The sequence below is a fragment of the Podarcis tiliguerta genome, assembly GCF_965153285.1.
Source record: "Podarcis tiliguerta genome assembly, chromosome: 13".
Lineage (NCBI taxonomy): Eukaryota > Metazoa > Chordata > Lepidosauria > Squamata > Lacertidae > Podarcis > Podarcis tiliguerta.
The window spans coordinates 3,136,520-3,157,301 of record NC_139546.1 but is presented as its reverse complement, the minus strand read 5'-3'; the positions used below and the strand labels follow the sequence as shown (position 1 = coordinate 3,157,301).

Here is a 20,782-nt window from a genome sequence, read left to right as displayed (position 1 = left end):
GAATTATGGTGCTGGAGGAGACTCTTGAGAGTCCCATGGACTGCAAGAAGATCAAACGCATCCATTCTTAAGGAAATCAGCCCTGAGTGCTCACTGGAAGGACAGATCCTGAAGCTGAGGCTCCAAGACTTTGGCCACCTCATGAGAAGAGAAGACTCCCTGGAAAAGACCCTGATGTTGGGAAAGATGGAGGGCACAAGGAGAAGGGGACGACAGAGGACGAGATGGTGGGACAGTGTTCTCGAAACTACCAGCATGAGTTTGACCAAACTGTGGGAGGCAGTGGAAGACAGGAGTGCCTGCCGTGCTCTGGTCCAGGGGGTCACGAAGAGTCGGACATGACTAAACAACAAGCAGCAACAATAATCCCTTCATTAGTTAGGAAAATCCCCTCCTCCTAACAGTGAATAGATATATTTTTTCACACCTTTAAGATGCCAAAGTATATTTCTGTTCTCTCCAGTGTTATGAAAAGTTAAAGATAAGGAAGCAATAATCCATGAATAAAGCAGGGTATATTTTGCTAAAAGGGAAATTACTTCTTGTAGCTGTTCTGTTCCAAGCAATCTAGGGTCATGGGCTAACAGATATTGATAGAACTAGGGGAAACTACAACAGTTCTGCTTTTAAGGGGGCAAATCTACAAGACCTGCTTAATATACTGAGAATATGAACTGGTTGACATATGACCAAGAGTTCATGTAATTGTTTCACTGTGCTGTTTGTGCGATATAAATGTGGAGCTGTACGTTGGAGGTGTGGTGGAACAATCTACCATTCTGCATGGATCACATCAGTTTGGACATGAGAATGAACTCTTCCATCTCAAAAGCCCCAACTTGTGAGGGAGATTGGGAGGGCTGGCTTTGCGCATGCAACATCACATGTGCAACGTCCCGACGTCAGGACATTGGGAAGAGCCAGGTGTGGGGCTAAAAGCGATGGCAGCGTAGCTTCAGTGGCTGGTGACTCCTGCTGCTGCTGCCTGGGGGCTTCTTCCCCCCCACTTTCACCTCTGTAGCAGGAGGAGGAGAAAGATCCGGCCAATGAAGTCACTCTGCGCTTGGCCCTGACTTTTTTAAACACTGCCCCCCCCAAAAAAAAACCCCACCCAGGGTTGGGTCCTCAGGAGCTGGCACCCCTGTTCCATCTTTGCTTCCTGACAGCAACCAGCTGTCTGAGAGCAGCCACACAATCATTTTGATGTGCAGAAATCCTCGTGTGTCATTTCCCTGCCCGTGGCCAGTTGGTTGTGGCAAATAGTTCTGAGGAAGAGCAAGATAGACTTGACATTGCAGTTTAGGTTCTCTGCTCCCACCAGGAGACATATTCAAGTCTATCCTGGAATTGTCTGTAAGATACAAGGATGCATAGAAATGAAATGTAAATGACAGCAAACCTTTTCAGGGTTATATATACTAAATAAGACTCCACAAAAGTTGAGGCATATGACAAAATGTCCATTTATTTCTCAGGCTTGCATTGTGTGAGCATGATCAATGTGAAGGACAGATCCTGATACTGCAAAGGGCAGAAGGGCTGCTCCAGAAATGGCACAGGGATTGGGGGACCATGACCAAAATCTTAATGATTTTTGTTATGAAGTGTCTTGACACTGGAAGGAACTGGTTCTGGCTGCAGTCTTTGCGTTCTTTTAAGGAAGGCTTGGTTATGTTTAAAATCGTCAGTGCAAGTCAAAACTTACTCAAATCAAATTCAAAATGAATAAACAATAGTTGGCAGGGAGGAGCATAGAAACTTGCACGGTTCATAAAATTCTTAAACTACCTGTTATTTTTAAAGTTAGATGGGTTTGTATGTATTTTAAAAGCAAAGGTTGAATATGGGTATAGTTGATAATTAGGGTAAATGTGAACCCCAAAATGCAGCTGTTGCTTTTTCCTCTATGCTAAACATCCACTGTGCAAATTCTATTAGGCTATTAGATGACTGGTATATGGAAGCCATTTCACAACCAACACATCAACTTTATCATGTGGTTCTATGATGTTTTGGCAGTCATATTTGCAGGCGAAAGGTGCATTAGGCACACTTGGCGAAGACGTGTGTCAACCATTACATGTCTTCCACCACTGCCTCCTCTTCCCTAACTTACGGCAGCCTTCCCAAACCCTGTGCTCTCCAGATGTTCTGAACTTCAATTCCCATCAGCCGAGGGCAGCATGGTACTTTTAAAGTTATAGTCCACAACATCTGGAGAACCTACAGGGACCGATCCATGCCTCTGGGTTATATCTAGAATAACCATGCATTCCTACACGTCTCCTCCAACGTAGGCCTTGTTGAGTTAAATGGGACTTACTCCTAAATAATATCTACTTGGGAGTTAACCCCATTCAATTCTATCAGATGTACACCTAGTTCAGTGTGCATAAATTTGCAGCTGCATTTAGGTGAACTTTGGTGCCACTGAAATAAGTGTAACAGCCTCAGACTGGATCCTAACCATTGTGTTCCAATAGCCATCTTTCTCCCTCAATTCATAGCTAAACATAAGGAAAGTGGTGTGTTTTTGGGGTCACTTCTGGTTTAGTGGGGCACAGGAGGCTGGGCCAGCCAGGGCCAACAAGAGCAAGGACTGTCTCCTAGGAACTGCTTGTGTGTCTTCTGCGACAAACTCGGTTTCTGTGTCAAGTGTAGATGTAGAAGGTTCTCGGAAGGTAGCAAGTTATAAAACTCCTGCTCTGCTGTGTTAACTGGAGAGGGATAAGTAAATCAGTTTATCCTTGTTGAAATGTAAATGTTTCCACGTACTTTAAGCACAAGAGGAAGATTATATATTTATATTGAAAACTATTTTTGACTAATACTGTGAGCATGTTTTGTTGCCTCTTTTTTTTGTTTTGCACAATTTAAGGAAACACAGGTTTGGCTTACCTTTTTTGTTGTGTGTGTGAGTGTGTGTGTGTATATATATATATATATATATATATATATATATATATATATATAAAATATTGGCATATGGCCAGGGAAGGGTTATTGGATTACTCCCAACCCTGACCATTTGCCGTGCTGGGAGATGCTAATGGGAGTTGAAGGTACCACATTGGCTACCCCAGCATATGACAACACATGGTTTGCTTTCAAATTGCTTCCCTTTGGCTACCTAGAGATGCAGTTGCATCATATGCTGGCTACTGGTGGAGAAGGTGAACTTGCTGTTATCTCTCCCGGAACACTAGACAGCATAATAAAAGCTGGCATGGACTCCACCTGTTTCTTTTTTCTCATTGACACGTCATGCATTAAAACCAGTGAACCGGTAACCTGTACAATGACCTCTCAGATCTCAGAAGGCGTAACATTTGGCTGCTCTGAGCACAGTGGGCCCCACCTAGCACAAACTAGTCAAACTTAGAGCAGCGCCCTAGGGCTTGTTTTTTCTGGAAGTCACTCAAAATGAAACGGGGTGTGTGCTTTGCTGAGTAAGCCTGCCTAGATTTGTACACCACCAGCAGCCGCTCTCTCGGGGGAATGCTTTTCGGAGGTGCAATTTTTGTCAGGATGCAGGCGTAGCGGGTGGTTAATCGCCTTCTAGCAGTGTGAATTCTTACTGGATCTCCCCCATAGCTGTTATGATAGTAACATGTTAAAACGCAACCATGCATTTTAACATAGTGCCCATTTTGCCAGATTATACATGTCCCCGCTGAGATTCTAACATTATGAAAGTCCCATGTAAACGTGGGGTGAGTGAATTTCTAGTTTGGAAAACATCTGGTGTAACTTCAGACTTGAGCTCTGGGGCGCAGGGTGAGGGGCTGGTGGATGTTACCGAATTCACCAGCAGGGGGAGCCTTTGCAGTTGGAGGCTTCCCTGGTGCTCCACCACTGCTGCCGGACCACGGTTGGCCCCCAACCGTGCTCTAGGGCAGGGGTTGGCAAGGCTTACTGGGTATGGGCAGGATCACTCCTGCAGAGCTCCTCCGTGGGCCAGGCCTGCACAGCACAACGCCGGAAATCACTTCTGCACATGCCCAGATGCTGAAAATCGCGCCTGCGCAGAAGAGATATCCGGCATCTGGGCATGCATAGAAGCGATTTCTGGAGCTGCGGAAGAGTCGCCACGCCGCACCGGTTTAGCGCAGAGTGTGGGGACTTGCCCAGTGGGCGGCTCTGTTTGGGGGTGGCTCATGGGCCGGTTAAGCCACCCTCATGGGCCCTTCTGGCCCACGGGCCTTAGTTTGCCAACCTCTGCTCTAGGGGGTGAGCAGTCTGCTTCGGTCTGCTTGCTCCAGAGCCTCTCCTGACATGCCCTCAGAGAGGCCAAAGAAACTATGTCAGTCCTGGAGCTTGACGAATTTGCTCCCAAATGTGAGGGGAGTTGGGGGGAATTTTAAAAGGCTAAACGAGGCTTTTAGAATTGCCCTGAACATGGCAAAAGAAACAGAGAACTAACATTGGCTGATGAAATTTCACCATATGCTGGCCAATCTAACAGTGGAAAGTAAGGCCCAGGCAAAATCTATTCTGATTGCAGGTCTTTATTTTTTATTAATTTATAATACCAGTATTAAATATTTACACAAGTAAATTAAAAGAAACTTGAAAGTGAGTTATATACTACTAGTTTGTACTAGGCTTTTTCAGGAAAATGAAACAAATTTATATATGTGTGTGTGTATATATGCAATATATTTTTACACAATTTATTAATGCTAGAAACTTAAATGTGTTATCACTTTATCTGTGTGAATGTTAAAATTGTGATAAGTGTTCCAAATGCTGAAATCTTCTGCTAGTTGTCTTTCTAATTTCTAAAACCACATTGATGGCTTCTGTCAAGTAAACATTCTTCATTCATTAGAAAAAAATCAAGTTCATCAGTTGTTCTAATAGTGCTGTAAAAAGCTTGGCTTGAGAATAGATGTCAGTTTTCATAGTGTTTTATAGCTGTTCTTTAAAAGCAAACTTTCTGTAATATATATATTATTGCTGTTGAGAGTATAGAATTGTATCTTAAGTTGGTAAAGTGATCAATAAATGTATTAATATAAACGTCTTAATTTGCTTTTGCAAGTGTCGTGTGTGTACATTTCTAAGAGAACAGTCTTAATGTGGTCAGGTCACTGGGCAGCTCTGTTCAACATACCTTGATGGTCAGAGCATTTTTTGCTGCTTTGTGTCACTTGCACTACTGCCTAGAATGCTCCTCATAATTGCCTGGCATCCCACCCATATGCTGTTTTCTCATGGGTGGCTGCCCTGTGTTGCTGGAATGCAATTCCCACTATCCCCATCTACCATGCTGCCCAGGGCTGATGGGAGCTGCAGTCACCATTGGAGAGCCACAGGTTGCGTGACATAATGACATCACAATGCTAGTGGACAGATACCAAGTGGCTAATTGAAGCCATCATCTGAGAAGCAGCATTGGAGCTCATGTCATTAACTTTCACCTATCTCCAGAGGAAGAAAAGATCCAAGTGCATTATCTGAAAGCTGATTTCGCAGGCTAGCTCCTTTGCTAGATCCCATTCACCTTCTGATCTCATCTACTGGAATATTTTTAGGCAGCTTAGCCTACCTTGCAACTGTACGGTTTAGGTGGCAGCTGCGTTTATCCTGCCTCATACGGCATTCAAGGTGTGCTTGCCCTACTTTCTCCACAAAGCAGTCAACAAACACTTCACACACCCTTACATTTTGCTCATCATTCACACCCAGCCAGTTTCCTGCTGTTTACAATGGAACCAACTAATACAATACTACCCAACTTGCCTACTGGGCTAAAACTCAGATCCTTATAGCATTAGAACTCTGGCTGCATTAAGGAATCCTTGCATGAAGTCCCTTTGGTGAAACCTCTTAGGAGTTTCTTTTTCAACACTGAAAAACAATGGTTTCTAAAATGAACAAAAGGTGCTCACTATGACCATCAAACCCTTTCCACACAGGCAAGATCACTTCAATGGGGTTTGCTCTCAACGTGCACACCACCTGGCTCAAAGGAGACCACTATTGTCTGTAAAAACATAACAGCAGCCCTGCTGGATCCAGCTAATGGCCTGTCTAGTCCAGCAACCTGTTCTCATAGTAGCCAACCTGTGGGAAACCAGCAAGCAGGAAGCACTGTTGCCTCCAACTGTGGAGTAGAGCGGACCATCGACTGCCCTCTCCATGACTTTGTCTGTTCACTTAACGCAATCTGTGATGGTGGCCATCACAGACTCTTGATTGTGCTCTGCGTGAAGAAGTAATTTCTTTTCTCTGTCCTGGATCTTCCAAGATTCAGCTTCATTGGCTGTCCACGAAGTCTAGTGTTAGGAGAGAGGGAGAGAAAAACTGCTCTCCTTACTTTCTCCCTACCAGGCATAATTTCACACACTTCTATCATGTCACCTCTTCCTTGACTTTAATCTAAAGTGTCCCAAATGCTGCAACCTTTCTTCGCAGGGCAGTTGCTGTGTATCTTTGATCATTTAGGCTGCCGTTTTCTGAACTTTTCCCAACACTGCAATATCCTTTTGCAGGTGAGGCAACCAGAAACGTATACAGGACTTCAAATGTGGTCACACCAGAGATTTGTATGATGGTATTATGATAGTGGAAGACAGGAGTGCCTGGCGTGCTCTGGTCCATGGGGTCACGAAGAGTCGGACACGACTGAACGACTAAACAATTATGATAGTGGCAGTTTTATTTTCAATTCATTTCATAAGGAGCCCTAGCATGGAATTTGCCCTTTTCTCTGCAATTCTGTGATTCAATTAGAATGCCTTATCTGGAAAACAAGGTAAAAAAAAAATTGTTGGAAGTTTTAAAATTAAGTGCATTTAGAGAGGCTTTTTATCTGGTCCACTTATATTTCTTGAGTAGGAAAAGCATATATTGCATGGTTTCATTTTAAAACACACACATGTGCAAACACTGCACAGCCAAACATCTGTTCTGGAATGTAACAACAACAGTACTATTATTATTATTATTATTATTACTATTACTATTTTTATTATTTTATTTGTACCCTGCCCATCTGACTGTGAAAAGGTGCTGTTTCAGCAGGGAACGTATTGCCATAGGAGATGCTTTTTGTTCAAAAGTAGTACCAAAGGAATTTGAAGCAGCAGCTATGTGTCTCTGGATGCCACTCTACAGGGATCAGTTGGACTTGGAAAGGCACGTTGACTGGCAAATCCTTTACTTGCCATTCCATCAGCAGATGCAAAATTTCAGTGGTTTGAAATCCAGAAATAATTGTCCAAAACGTTAAAGAAAACAAAAGGTCACTTCAGTAACATAGGACACACACCATGATATTTCCCACCAGCAGAAATTTGGAACTGCCAGAATGCAGAGAGAAACTGGATCTCAGTGAGCAATCAACCTAATTAGTTGATCAAATGGTGTATCAATGAAGATGTGGACAGTATTGTTCAAACAGCATCTTTTTAATGGAATATGGAAACAGCAGCTACTGATCTCATATGCCAAAGGTTAATTCTTGATCCACAGATAACACATTCAAGGACAGGATAAGTGAAAGAATAAGCTAGGATTATTATTTTTAAAGCACCTGCAACAGTATGAGAATCCCTCATCCCTTCTAAGGCTGCAGTCCAAGGAAACATGGACAGGATTGCACTGCAAGTCACATGACTGCTAAACTTCATTCCATGTGCAGAAATGCTCAAAGTTGAAGCATGTCTTAAGGCCATGGTTTTGCAGCTGTTCCTAAAGCATCAGCACACAGCTCTGCAACAATAACTTGGTCAGTGATAAACATGATCCCTATTTGAAAAAGTTTGAGGTGAATACAAAATTCACAGTAGAAGAGATCAATTTTATTTTACTTAAAAACATATAAATTGCCATTGATCGAATAATGCATTAAAATCATTCAATAATTTAATATATTCACTCCTATATTCAAAAACCATGGGGAGGATATCTAAAAAAATGAGGTACAAGAGAAATCAGCCACAGTGTTAAAAGCTGGTTGGTTCATGGAAGTAAATAACCCCAAGGGTTTGTCATCCTTTATAAATCATTTACACTCGCATGCCCTTCACTGTTATTAACATCTGCTGCTGTTAATTGTGGGTGATGTTGCTAGGAGGAAGCGTTTTCTTTAACTGATTGTAGTTCCAGTGTAGCTGCTCCACTTCCGCCTTGTGCCGGCAACGTGCCTCTTCCAGTTCTTTTAAGAGACGTTCATTTGTAGAAACCAAGGTTCTGCAAGAAAGCGTTGCATTTTTTTAAAAAAAGAAAATCAATTGTTACGTTACAAAATAAACCATGGAACCTACAGATGTGAAGAACAGCCCTGCGCGCACACAGCTGCACTCAAACCTGGAGAGATCACAGGTAACATATTTTGTTGCTTGAAAGCATGTCTTGGCTGCTGGGCTGTCAAAAGGGAGCCAGTTCTTTCTACCCCTTTGCTCCACTGGTTCAATAATGGGGGGGGGACGGGGAATCCCTTTCTCTTCTACAGGATAACAAATAGATGCTCGTGTGAATTTTTTCACATGCCTTAAGGTAGCCTTCTCCTTACTTGTCCATTTTGTTTGAGACCTGTTGGTACTTTCTCTCTCTTAACACTAAGGGATTGCAAATGCAAGAACTGGAGTTAAGAATGAGAAAAACGACAAGTCTTTTTTTGAGGGGGGCAGTCAGGGAGGGAAAATTGGGAACCAAGTTTTGGGGGGTAAGCAGGGTGGAAGGGAAGAGAACCTGGAGTGAAATTAAACTTGTATAAGAACAGCTGGCTCTGGCGTTTGTGATTCAGACCCTGCCTCCTCGACCTTTCACTCAGTTTGTCTACTTGTGCAATCCCTTCTCTCCTCCTGGGTCAGCCCTCCATTTCCTCACTTTTCTCAACGTTTAGTATTTAGACGTTGAGCACTGGAGGTTCCAGGTGGCCAGAGCTTGGGGTCAAGCAAGGAGGAGCACTTCTGTGTGGAGGGAGATGAAAGAACATGTGCTGGAAGCAGCTTGGCAAAGGCAGTGACCATACATTGGGAGAAGCGGATGCCACTGAACACAAGAACAGATTTTTAAATGGCCAAACATTTGAAATCTTGAGAGCTTCCGCTTAGCATCCAGTACTAAGCTTCTACCTGTGGCTTTCCTGCAACATCTTTGTGAGTTCCTGCATCTTGTCAAAGTGCTGGAGGCGCTGCTTCAAACTGGCATTTTCATCAGCCAACAGCTTGTGGTGGTTTTCAAGTTCTGGAGAGAGAAAGAATATATAGCCATAGGCAACCATCTTACTTAAAAAAGGTGTTAGCACTGCATGACAGGGAAGTATATATGAAAAAGATGAGGAGAAAGGGCTTGCTTGTTGCACTCCCATCCATTGCATTCCCCCGAGCCATAGGAAAAAGATCAGAAGGTATTTGTCAGCTGAGCCAAGCAGTTGAGTGTGTCATGGATCCAAAGGGCAGCACACTGGCTGCTTGTGAACTACAAAGCCCAATCCAAGGTTTTGGTGCTGGTGTAGAAAGCACAAAGCTTGGAGGCCCAAGTACATAAAGAAATTCCTCCTCCAGTGCCAGCCAACCTGAGGTCAGCAGGGGATGCCCAGGTAGTAGCACTACTGATGGGTACTGAATTATGAGTATTGATATAAAATTGAAGCAAGTTTAACTCCACTTGTATAAGTTATAGTGATGTATTTTTTAAAAGTTTTAATCTTTGCAAGCATTGTATTTTAATTATGTTGGCTACCACCCGCAGTTCCCATGAAACAAAGGGTGGGGTTAGAAAGGGGACCAAAAAAGGTCTTTGGGGTAGCAGCTGCCAACTGATGAGATAGTGACCTTTTCCTATGAGCAAAGCATTGGGATCTCAACACGATCTAGCACAACAGGACTGAGACAGAGAGCGAAATCAGTTCAGACACGAGGGTTAAGAAATTTTGAAACTTTTGAGATTTACTCCTCTGAAATGCCGTTTTACAAACCCCAATAATGCATATATTTGATATGTTTTTTGATATCAGACCTCAGGTGGGAAGTGTGGGCACCTTAATCCAAGTGAATTGTACACAGTTATCATTCTGAAACTCAATCAGCAGGAATTCAAGGGAATTTTAAATCTGCTTAGCAGGCTTCTTATGTGACCGGGTCTCCGTGTGACAATGTGCTTGAATACATGAAGGCAATATTTGTGTGGGTGGGTGTGTGCATTTTAAAAGATAGCTCAATATGCGAGGTGAAAGACATCACAGTCCTGCTTCTGGTGACCACCCACCCCCACTTAGGTGGCCCTGCCAGGTTCATGGTCCTTTCCAGCCACCAACAGTTGCACTGTGCCCAAAGCATCTTTGCCTGTACACTAGGGATAGGCTCATCTCCCCCTCGCACTGCAGCAAATGCTATTCATAAAGAGTCTGCAGTGATTAGTGCAAGGCTAGAAAAGACCAAAATGTACATGCAAAGTTCCATATTTGCAGGATCTCTGCTCTAGGCTGCCCCTCCCTCAACTGCTATAAACTTACAAAGTTGCCCTTTATTGGATGGAGGATACAGAATCTTCGTGTGTTCAAAGAAACACATGGACTGCTTTATTCAGATACATATTTTTAGAAACTTACTGATTATCTGCAGCGGTGCTGCCTGAGTGGCCTCTGCATTCTGGGTCCTTTGTTCCATTCTGGGGCTGTGGACTTTCAGAGCTGCGTGTTCTTTCAGTAATTTGTCTAAATTATGCTTCAATATATCCTAATACAATGGGGGGTGTAGAAAGGAGAAAACGATGAGACAGAGAAAATGATTAAAGTAGCTATTACTTCACCAAACCTTTATTAGGCATCATTTCCTGCTTGGCAGGGGGTTGGACTCGATGGCCCTTGTGGTCTCTTCCAACTCTATGATCACAAATGATTAAAGTATCATTTCAGACTCTGTTATATTGTCTACATCATTTTCTTTGAAGTAGTTTCGGAGAGTTTTTGTGAGACTCTCTAATTTGTTTGTTTGTAGTTAGGATGGGACTGAAGGACCATCATAGGGTGGTTTGTGTTCCTTCTCCTATTTTAATGGTGACTTCTACTGGGGCGTGATCTGTGATTTTTGTGTTACCTGTTTGTTGACTCCACTGAGGGGATCAGACCTTGTGTGAGCAGAATGCTGTCCAGTCTGGACACTGTACCATGGCGTCCGGATTGGAATGTATGGCTGATGTCTCCTGGGTTTTGCTCACCCCAAATGTCATAGAGACCCGTGTTTTAGCATTTTTAGTAACTTGTAAGATTCCCTAGTTGTTGGGGGTTTCCTTCGGAGGAAGGTTGCCTATGGGGTTGTAGGGTGGATGTCTTTCAGGGATATACCTTTCATATTAAGATTGAGATCACCTCCTAGGATTGCTTCACCTTCAGAGAAGGAGAGGAACTTGTTTAGTGTTTTTTGGGTGAATTCTAGTTGTTTCAAGTTTGGGGCATATATGGAGCTGATTGATAGTTTAATTTTGCCATCTAGTGTCCCTGCAGCAAAAATGAATCTGCCTCTTTTGTCCTTTGTTGTGGCTTTGAAGTTCAGGTCTCTACTATTATGGCTATTCCATGGGCCTTCCCTGATACTCTCTATAATCTGTCCCCCACTCTTTAACCCAAATCTAATCCTAATCCCACTAGTCCCCCACCCACCACACTCTAGGTCAGCACAACCCTATTGGTTCGTTAAACTACACAAAGTGAGAGACACAGGACAACCCAGACGGGTTGGCAAGGATTCACCCTACATTTCAGACTCTGTTGACAGGCCTACATTAAGACCACTCACACAGGCGAGGATGAGAGGCTCCTCCGCTGGGTTGGTGCTGGGAATCACCTGACTGAGACACAGGTCAAGTAGCTCCCTCTCAGCTGTGCGGCACGAGGGGCTTTGGAGGAGAAAGGATGGCCGGCAGCATCACCAAGGGAGTAGAAAGGGGCAAGCTGGTTGGACCAACGTCTTTACCTGCTTAGCCATGCATGGCACCTGTTGTTCCCATTAACCCTTGCTGACTTTTACATTCTGTACCAATTTGAGCAACCAAGAAAGTGAAAGAGGAAGAAGATCTGAGTTCAAGTCCTCCATCCAGCAGGAGCCAGGGCATTTAAAGGCCAAGGCTTCATGCAGGTGTCCTCTTCCTGTCCCCTGTTCTGACAGGGCCACACTCCCAGGGAACACTGGTAGCAGGTGAAGCATGTTCATATGACTGAACTGGGAAGAGTTTTCAGGGGCAATTTGACCCTGTCTTCTGAAGAGGAGTTAACCCTATCCTATATGCTCTGCTGACAGAGAAAAAGTAGTCGGGTGGATGTGAGACAGAAATCCAACAAGATGAGGAAAGAAAGAGGGATTTGTAGTGACTAATTGGCAAGATAGACTTGACTGTATTTAGCTCAAGCTGCTGCTGACCAGTAAATTACAGTAAAATGAAGAACAAGGAATTCAGGCATGTGTTACCCAATATTAGTGGCTTGAAATACTGGGCAAGTACACCAATAATTCCATAAAGGGGCTATAAACCTTTCAATGATATGCCCTGCAGAGCTCTGACAGAAGCAAATGGGAAGCTCCAGCTGCCAGTGTGGGCGCAACCTCTGGGCACTCGTGCCTACAGATTCTACCCAGCAGCTGCTCCAACTACTGTGGGATCCCAGTGATCCTCTGAGCTAAAAGTAATCAGAATAGACCCTGCGGATCAAGCAACAGCTGCTACAAACGCAACACCAGAGGACAAAATAAATTAGAATGGTCTGAATTTCAGTGTTTGCTTTGTATTTTGAAGGAATTATAGAGCTTCTATAGTTAAGGTGGCTTAAACGGAAAGGAAAGAAATCTCTGACTTGCAGACAAGTTTGGAGAAATTCTGCCCTGAAAAGTAGACCACTGCTGCCTGGGGAGAGATTCATTAGGCAGGATTTGTGCTTTTCGTGGCCTTTAGTGATGGCTGTGTATATGCTGAACTTCCACAAAAAGGACAGAATGTGACATTGGAAACAAAAACTCAACTTTCCTTTTAAAAATAAAGCAAATTTCTACCCCTTTGCCTAGGAGGTACATAGTCAATGCTTGCTGAAACATCGGAAACCAGAGAGAATTGCTGAACTTGTCACCAATTGCTGAACTCTTCCCTATGACTGGCAGAAGCAACATTAAGCAAAAAATGATAGAAGACAAATCTGGTAATCAGCAATACAGGAAAACTAGTACAGCATCCTGCACCATAGGTCCTTTGGATGGGTTTTAAGTTCGAATAAATGCATTTTTTAAAAAATCTGAAACTGATTGTTGGGAGTTTGACAGCTGCATCTTGCCATCCCAGATTAGAACACTGTTTATATGTATGTACATACCTATATATGGGACGCGGGTGGCGCTGTGGGTTAAAGCCTCAGCGCCTAGGGCTTGCCGATCAAGAGGTCGGCGGTTCGAATCCCCGCGGCGGGGTGCGCTCCCGCTGTTCGGTCCCAGCGCCTGCCAACCTAGCAGTTCGAAAGCACTCTTGGGTGCAAGTAGATAAATAGGGACCACTTACTAGCGGGAAGGTAAACGGCGTTTCCGTGTGCTGCTCTGGCTCGCCAGAGCAGCGATGTCACACTGGCCACGTGACCTGGAAGTGTCTTCGGACAGCGCTGGCCCTCAGCCTCTTTGAGTGAGATGGGCGCACAACCCTAGAGTCTGTCAAGACTGGCCTGTACGGGCAGGGGTACCTTTACCTTACATACCTATATGCACAGGGGAATCATGGGGTCGCGGAATACTGCATTCTACTTACCCTGTCTTTCTTAGCACTATTCAAGTCCGATGCCAAACTACTGATCTTGGCATTGAACTGCTCTTCTTGCTCAGAGATACGACTTTGCAAAGCCTGTCTCTCTAACCGAAGGTGATTCAGCTCTTGGTGTTCTGCAGGAGGTCTCTGTTGATCTGGGGGTGTGGATTTCTGAATTGCAGACAAAACAGTTTCTGCCTGAGCTAGGAATTAAAGGAGATTTTTCTAAGTTCATATTTAGTGAACAGGTTTTTTTGGGGGGGGGAGCGGGGGTGTAATTTCCTTCAAACTACCTGCTCAGTCTTTACAAATTCACTCTTCCAGTAGAGCAGAATGGCTTTTACTTGCAAGTAACCTCAGCAAAATTGATCCTAACAGAGCTGCTTTACTATGAGAGCAGAACGCGATGGACACGCCTTTGTATTTTTAAGTTCACAAAGAAATTCTGCTGCAGGAAATTTTTTTATTTGCTCCTGCGACCCATGGCCCTTTTATATCATCACTACTGAGCCACTCAACCACTGGTTCTCCAGGCCCCAGTTTAAACAGAAGCCCCTTTTCAAATTCCTTATGCTGAGCCAAGTACTCTCAAGTCTAATCCTATCTATTGAGACATGGGGTCACATTGCAAAACACTGTATTGATCACATGAGACCTCTTCAGACCATTTTCTTCCTGTGATTATTTCCAGGCAGAGAGACTGGGCCTTGGGATCCCCCATTCCCTCCCTTGCCCCACTGTGCTTCAGAGCATGAAGAAACCAAGGTAACCAATGCCAGTTTGGGAAGATGCCTTCGCCCAGGTAAGCGCTGCTCACCTTGCTTCTCCTCTGGCTGACACTCCTCCCATCACTCTCCGGCGTAATCTCCTGCTTCCCAAGGAAAGGGACCACTTTTGTCTTGCTCCTCACATGACAACAGGTGTCCATCCCAGCAGGAGTTCAGAATAACCTCATGAAATGGCACAATAAGCCTTTAAACTGGCCAGTCTTGCTCCTTGAGCAAATGCAGTGAATGGTGCGGAAGAGGCCGAAAACACGTGAGGAAAAATAAAAGCCTCCCTCTCATTTCCCCACCGGGACTATTGCTGCCAGGTGAAAAGCAGTGCACATCTGTCAAACCTGTTGCCAGGGTTGGAGAAATCCATGGGGGAAACCGATCTATCGTTACCCGCAAGTCACCTTGCAGGAGGAAGGAGCCAAATTATCATGGAGAAACACACATCCCTAACAAATGACTCGTACTTACATAAAAAAGTTTGGTTGCAATGAAGCGATTTGCAACCATTCCAGTGTTTATCAACCAAGTCTAGAAGACTTTCAAGTCCTGTTTCATGCAGCACTTCATCCGCCAGCTGAACTGCTCCGTGAGGTTTGCACTTAAAAAAATATATAAATATTTAATGTTTACATGGTTTTAAAAAGAATTATTGCTGCTTTTAAGTGCTTTTAATTGTTTTAAATACGCTTTTGTTTTATTTTTAATAGTGCTATTTTATTACTTGGTGTTTGCTACCCTGGGCAGGATAGATTAACAGGCACTGAACACAGAAAAATGTTGTGAGCTCCCCAATCACTATTGTGCAGGATCTAGACACAGCTTAAAACGAGGAGCTGCATGCAGCCTGCGGCCTGGCACAGTGAGAAAGCCTGTGCTTCCCCATTAGCACTGCAAAACGAACAAAGTAATGTATTCTCACCTTATCCATAGTGCTCTGGAGTTCAGAATTGCCTGGAATGCTGATAGGCACATGCGCTCCAATTAGCATATCTAGTCCCCAGCACTCACCTTTGTCAGATCAGTGCACAGGGCTCTTTACCGGAAGTAAATGGCATATAGACTAGCTTATTAGTCAAACAGCTAAAATCCAAAGGGTTGCTTAGCATTCTGCTGCCCCCACTCACTCCTCTGGTAGTGATCAGATGCATATGGCTGCCATGCCTAGAAGTGATATTTTCAAGCTCATGGGCAGAAGAATAAAGATAAATCTATTCTCTGGCCATAAAGCTCTTAATCAACTAAACTGTTAGTCCTAGGCTATATGCAAAGGAAGGAACATACAAAGCTGCTAGTAGATCAGAACGCTGGGTTAGAAATGGAACAAGGAAAAGGAAGAAGGATGGAACAAATGGAAATGGAACCAAACACACAATGATGCAAGGAGGCAGGTGTGCAGCAGGCAGAAAAAGCAAGAGGCAGGTTAACTCAGCTAACAGGCTTCAAGCACTGGATGAGCATGGTTGCTAAATCTGAAAAAGAGGGAAGCAACTATTTTAGGGAATATGACAAATGGATCAAGAAGACAATTGGGAAAAGATTCTCTTGGCTCTCGGGTCAAAGCACGGCACCTTTTTCAGGCAATTTTCTTGTCCCATTATTAATCCATGTTCATAGAAAATAGTTAAGTCGCCAAGTCAGCTATGGCGAGAAGAAATGCAACCAGCCAATGAGTCACAGAAGGTTTATGAAAACCTCTTACAGATTACAAATTACTAATAATGTATGACTGGCTAGTAAACATTTTGTGGGTTACTGACTTATGTAAGAAGGCGTTGCTATCCTTGACAGGTTGCCTGTACACAAATGCCTTTGAAGATGATGAGCTCTTGACTGGCTCACCAAATGTATTGGTGCACTCATGCCTATCAAATAATCCTGAAGCAGTGAAGAAAAACAAGGAGGGGGTTTTTCTGAAACATTTCAGGAGAAACATTTCAGGAGAATTACAAACCAGGAATGAAAACTTAAGGTACGTTGTCTATGCCAAACTTTTTTAAAAGGGGAAATTACTGAGCTGTGTGCCTGAGTCATGGGGAGCCACTTAGAGCCACTCCCACAAAGATGGGAGTGATCTAACAGGGATATAACACATCAAACAGTATTGAAGATATCCTAGACTAAAGTTGTTAAAGGCTTTGTAAATTAATACATTAACTTTGTAGTTGGCCCAGTAGCATATGGGCAGCATGTGTAAACTGTTAAACACTGGAATTATGTGCTGGGAGATAAACATCATTTCCATATGAATACACAGATAGCTACCAGAAAAAAGGGGGAATTACTTCACTAATGAAAAGAAGATGAATATGCACAGATTTCAGAAAGGAATTGGGATCCTGTTATGGAGGAGTCCGTTACCAGGATAAGGAAATAGAAGGGGAACTTAGTGCCTCTTTAAATGAAGTACTAACTTTCATTTGAAAAACACACACCAGGAAATGGAATGCTGATAAGGAGGGAAAACTTAGCCAATCCATGCTAGTATCAGTGATCAGGTGCAAACACATATCCTTTGGAATCTTCAGTGTACCCGTTTTGTTATAACTGATCCACTAGAGAAGTTGGCTTGATCTCAAACTGACACATTTTTGACATTATCTCCATTCTTTAGGTCTTTGCTCTTTAGCCTTTCACGTTCAGGTACCTTCTGGCCATGTCCCGTTGTTGTCTTCTGAGAAGTAACTACTATTTCATTGACTTCTGGTGGGGCTACAAATGGAAAAAGCATTTGAACATAATGGTTTCAGTCTAGGTGAAAAAACACTAAACCATGAAATAGCAGAATTCTTAATAATAATAAAAAGCATTTATATTCCTCCCGTGTGAGGTCGGTTAGGCTGAGAAGCAGTGACTGGCATCATAGCTGAGTGAAGATATGGACTCTTGTCCCCCAGGTGCTAGCCTGACACTCTAACCAGAACACTGCACTGGCTCCCAGAAACTTTCATAACAAGATGATCTCAATATAAGCGAACTATATTCCTTTTCCAGTTGTGTACATTATGTCATGTGCAGGAGTTACATCTGCTGCTCTGTGGGTCAATGGAAACTGTTCTCATAAAAAATGCCAGATGTTTCAATATGTAGGTTCTCATAGGCCCAGTTCACACATAATACTAAGCCAGAACACAGGTCAGCACCAATTAGCAAATGCATGGGCTCCTGGACAGGTGATCATGTCTACTCTGTTCCTACCTGGCCATTTGCTGCTGCCCTGTGCTGAATTAAGTCATAGTTTGGCTCGTGGCTTAGCTCTCCCAAGAGAAACCGTGAGATACAGATAAGCTCATTTTCTCTGCAGAGAAATAGCTTCAACTGAAGCTGAATAAATGAAGTACATAAATAACTAGTGAAATACTGGGCTACTCCACATGGTGGCACTCTTATCATAAAGATGGTTAGGAATTAGCACATATGTTTGAGGCACAGAGTCCCAGATCTAAGACAATCCCTCTATTTCAGAAAGACAACTGCCACAGCCAACCATCTTTGCTGAAAACAGCAGCCAGACATCTAGCTCCCACATTCCTCTTCATACAATCTAGCAGAACTGATCCATATCTCATATCCCTGAGTTTCCCTGGCCATGCTCCACATTGTGGTGGGTAGGGAGTGGAGAGTCATGGATACTGACTGAGACACCAAAACACAGGTTAAGACAGGGCTGGGAGGGTGGGGGAGGTAGATGCATGGCTGCTGCTGCTGCTGCTTTCAGTGGCAGCTGTATATTGAGATGTACAGCAAGGCCACAGAAACACTTCAAAAACAATTTTACCTGGATGGGGTGTAAAAATAGCATGGCTTGTGATCTTTTCATATGCTTCAGCCTCATTGTGGAACTTCAAATTAGGGTCTGTCTTGGGCAGCTCTTGTGATTTAGCTCCTAAGAATGAAACTCTAACGCCGATTTTCTTTTTCTTGTGTCCTTGACCAAGGGCACTGTGAGAAGCTTGTAGAGTTGGTGAAGTAGGCAAGCTTCTATATTCTGGAGGGGGAAACCCGAATTATTGCAACATACTGACATGTAGTTTACTTCGTAATTTGCTACTGGGTAATACAGTTTGGAAACTGGAACAGTCTACAAACACATTATTGAAGTCTAGCTTTAAGTCACTGAGGTCACGCTGGCATGAAACGAGACTAGGAACCAGTTTACTTCGATCAGCAGAATCACAGAGCAAGGCTGGTCCAGGACTAAACCACTTTAATCAGCAGGTGACAGAGCTTGCTGACAAAAACTTCCTGAGCATTTAAAGTTTTTATTTATTTATCTATCTATCTATCTATCTATCTATCTATCTATCTATCTATCTATCTATCTATCAGAACAGTATGTCCAGCTTAACCATTCAGGCGCAATGCACAGTTTAGGCCACAGTCCAACCGAGATAGTCCTGTTTAAGGCCATTTATTCCCAAAGTATTGAAGTGCAAAGTCTGCAGTACAATGCCAAGGAGTTCAGTCAGTGAGATTTACTTCTAAATAGTTATGCACAGCACTGCGATGTCACTCTCCATGTTGGATTCTGACCATTAGCTGTAAAAAAGGTACAAATCTAAAGCCAAGTTGCAGTGCAATTAAGTGATACGTGTTTGCCTGTATGCTGGAGAAGTGTTCCATATAAAAACACAAAAGTGAAGATTATAACGATATTTTTTTTAGCCACTTCACTTCTGTTGCTTGTCAGTAAAACCTATCTATATCAGCATGCAAAGTGACAGCTGGAACCCTGCGCAACAGGTGCCTATGGTATTAATGACCAAACTCTGCCATTAAATTAGCACAATAACATTTGTTATAACATACCTTTATTCGTTTCTGAGGCTTTCAGCATATTTCTATTTTGTAACTGAGCAGCCTAGAAGGAAAAAGAAAAAGAGGACTCTTCTACAATCAGGATCTCTGGACTCAGCTATACAGCTGCAAGTAAAACCTTTTAGGTGCAATATACAATGTGACACTAGATGGCAATGGTGAGCCTTACGGAAAATTCAATGAATTTTAAAGGCATTTTCAGAACAGTTTTTATATGTGTGTAGATTCCACCTCTGTAGCACAACCGACACCTGACAAAAGCAGGGCTTAAGTCTGAACCCACCAGCCGAATGGCAGTCCTGTTTTGATCTTCCTTTGAGGTATGGCTTGGCATCCACTGCAGTAATTTGGAGCCCATGTTGCTGTCCTGTTGGCTTTGGGGCTTTTTGAAAGGGGGAAGCTGTTCCCATGAGAGGTCCTCACTCCCTCCTTTCTCCAGTGCTTGCCCCCCAGTTCACACCAACTTATGTTTTGAAGCCTGGGTACTTCCTGGCCTTACAGCTTCCCATCACTCAACTTGCGGCTCTTTAATGCTACAGTATAATGCTCTCTTTTGTACCCGGCCCCTATGGAGACTCCCACTGTCTCCCACCTCCTCTTTCAAGCTCTTCCTGGGTGGTTTGTAGCCAGGCAAACAGCCGTAAACCACCAGGTCTCCTGCTGAGGTTCCTACCCTTCTGGGAATCCCTTGTGAGTCCTGCACTCCCTCGTGCGTCAACGGGGAAAATAATTTGGGATGGGGAGGGCAAAACAGAGAAGCCAATACAACATTTAAAAGCTTTTGTAACAAAGCTGAACAGCTGGGCTCCAGCTATACCCAAATACCGTATTTTTTGCTCTACAAGACTCACTTTTTCCCTCCTAAAAAGTAAGGGGAAATGTGTGTGCGTCTTATGGAGCAAATGCAGGCTAAGCAGCTATCCCAGAAGCCAGAACAGCAAGAGGGGTTGCTGCTTTCACTGCACAGCGATCCCTTTTGCTGTTCTGGCTTCTGAGACTCAGGGTATTTTTTTTCTTGTTTCCCTCCTCCAAAAACTAGGTGCGTCTTGTGGTCTGGTGCGTCTTATAGAGCGAAAAATACGGTAATCTGCATGTTGCAGAGAACTGGTCTTGGGAGTGGAGAGGCTGCCAGAGATGTATCATGAGGATGTGAACCCTGCCTATCTCTGCCATTCCAAAGTAACGGAAGGCCCTGGGAGCTTCAGAACACTGCTTGTTTGTTTGATATCCCCCCTTTTCTCCAAGGAGCTGAAGGTGGCGGACACACTTCTCCTGCCCTCCCTTTTATCCTCACAGGCTAGGAGGCTGCGACTAGCCCAAGGTGACCCAGTGAAATTCATGGCCGAGTGGGGACGCTAAGCCTGGTCTCCCGGTCCTAGTCCAACTCTCTAGCCAGGCTGGCTTTCACACTGGTTATGTTAAAGACAACCAGATCCTGTATGGTTTGCTTCGAGAAC

The 20,782-nt window shown here is 43.7% G+C and overlaps 1 protein-coding gene across 4 annotated transcripts in view; it reads right to left on the bottom strand.

Annotated features, from left to right (window-relative positions):
- Positions 1–6,645: 6,645 nt before the first annotated feature.
- CEP72 (centrosomal protein 72) overlaps positions 6,646–20,782 on the bottom strand; it is a 31,609-nt gene continuing 17,472 nt past the window's right edge. The window contains exons 7-15 of one of the 4 annotated variants that reach the window (XM_083407737.1): positions 19,317–19,368; positions 18,286–18,495; positions 17,155–17,219; positions 14,979–15,108; positions 13,735–13,934; positions 10,565–10,691; positions 9,087–9,198; positions 8,026–8,199; positions 6,646–6,915 (exon numbers count right to left, since the gene is read on the bottom strand). In XM_083407737.1, the coding sequence (XP_083263863.1) occupies positions 8,058–8,199; positions 9,087–9,198; positions 10,565–10,691; positions 13,735–13,934; positions 14,979–15,108; positions 17,155–17,219; positions 18,286–18,495; positions 19,317–19,368 (1,038 nt within the window). In that variant the 3' untranslated portion in view covers positions 6,646–6,915; positions 8,026–8,057. Of the gene's footprint in view, positions 6,916–7,396; positions 8,200–9,086; positions 9,199–10,564; positions 10,692–12,164; positions 13,313–13,684; positions 13,935–14,978; positions 15,109–17,154; positions 17,220–18,285; positions 18,496–19,316; positions 19,369–20,782 lie in introns of those variants that run through there. The other 3 variants (XM_083407738.1, XM_083407736.1, XM_083407739.1) reach the window with 3 other exon arrangements.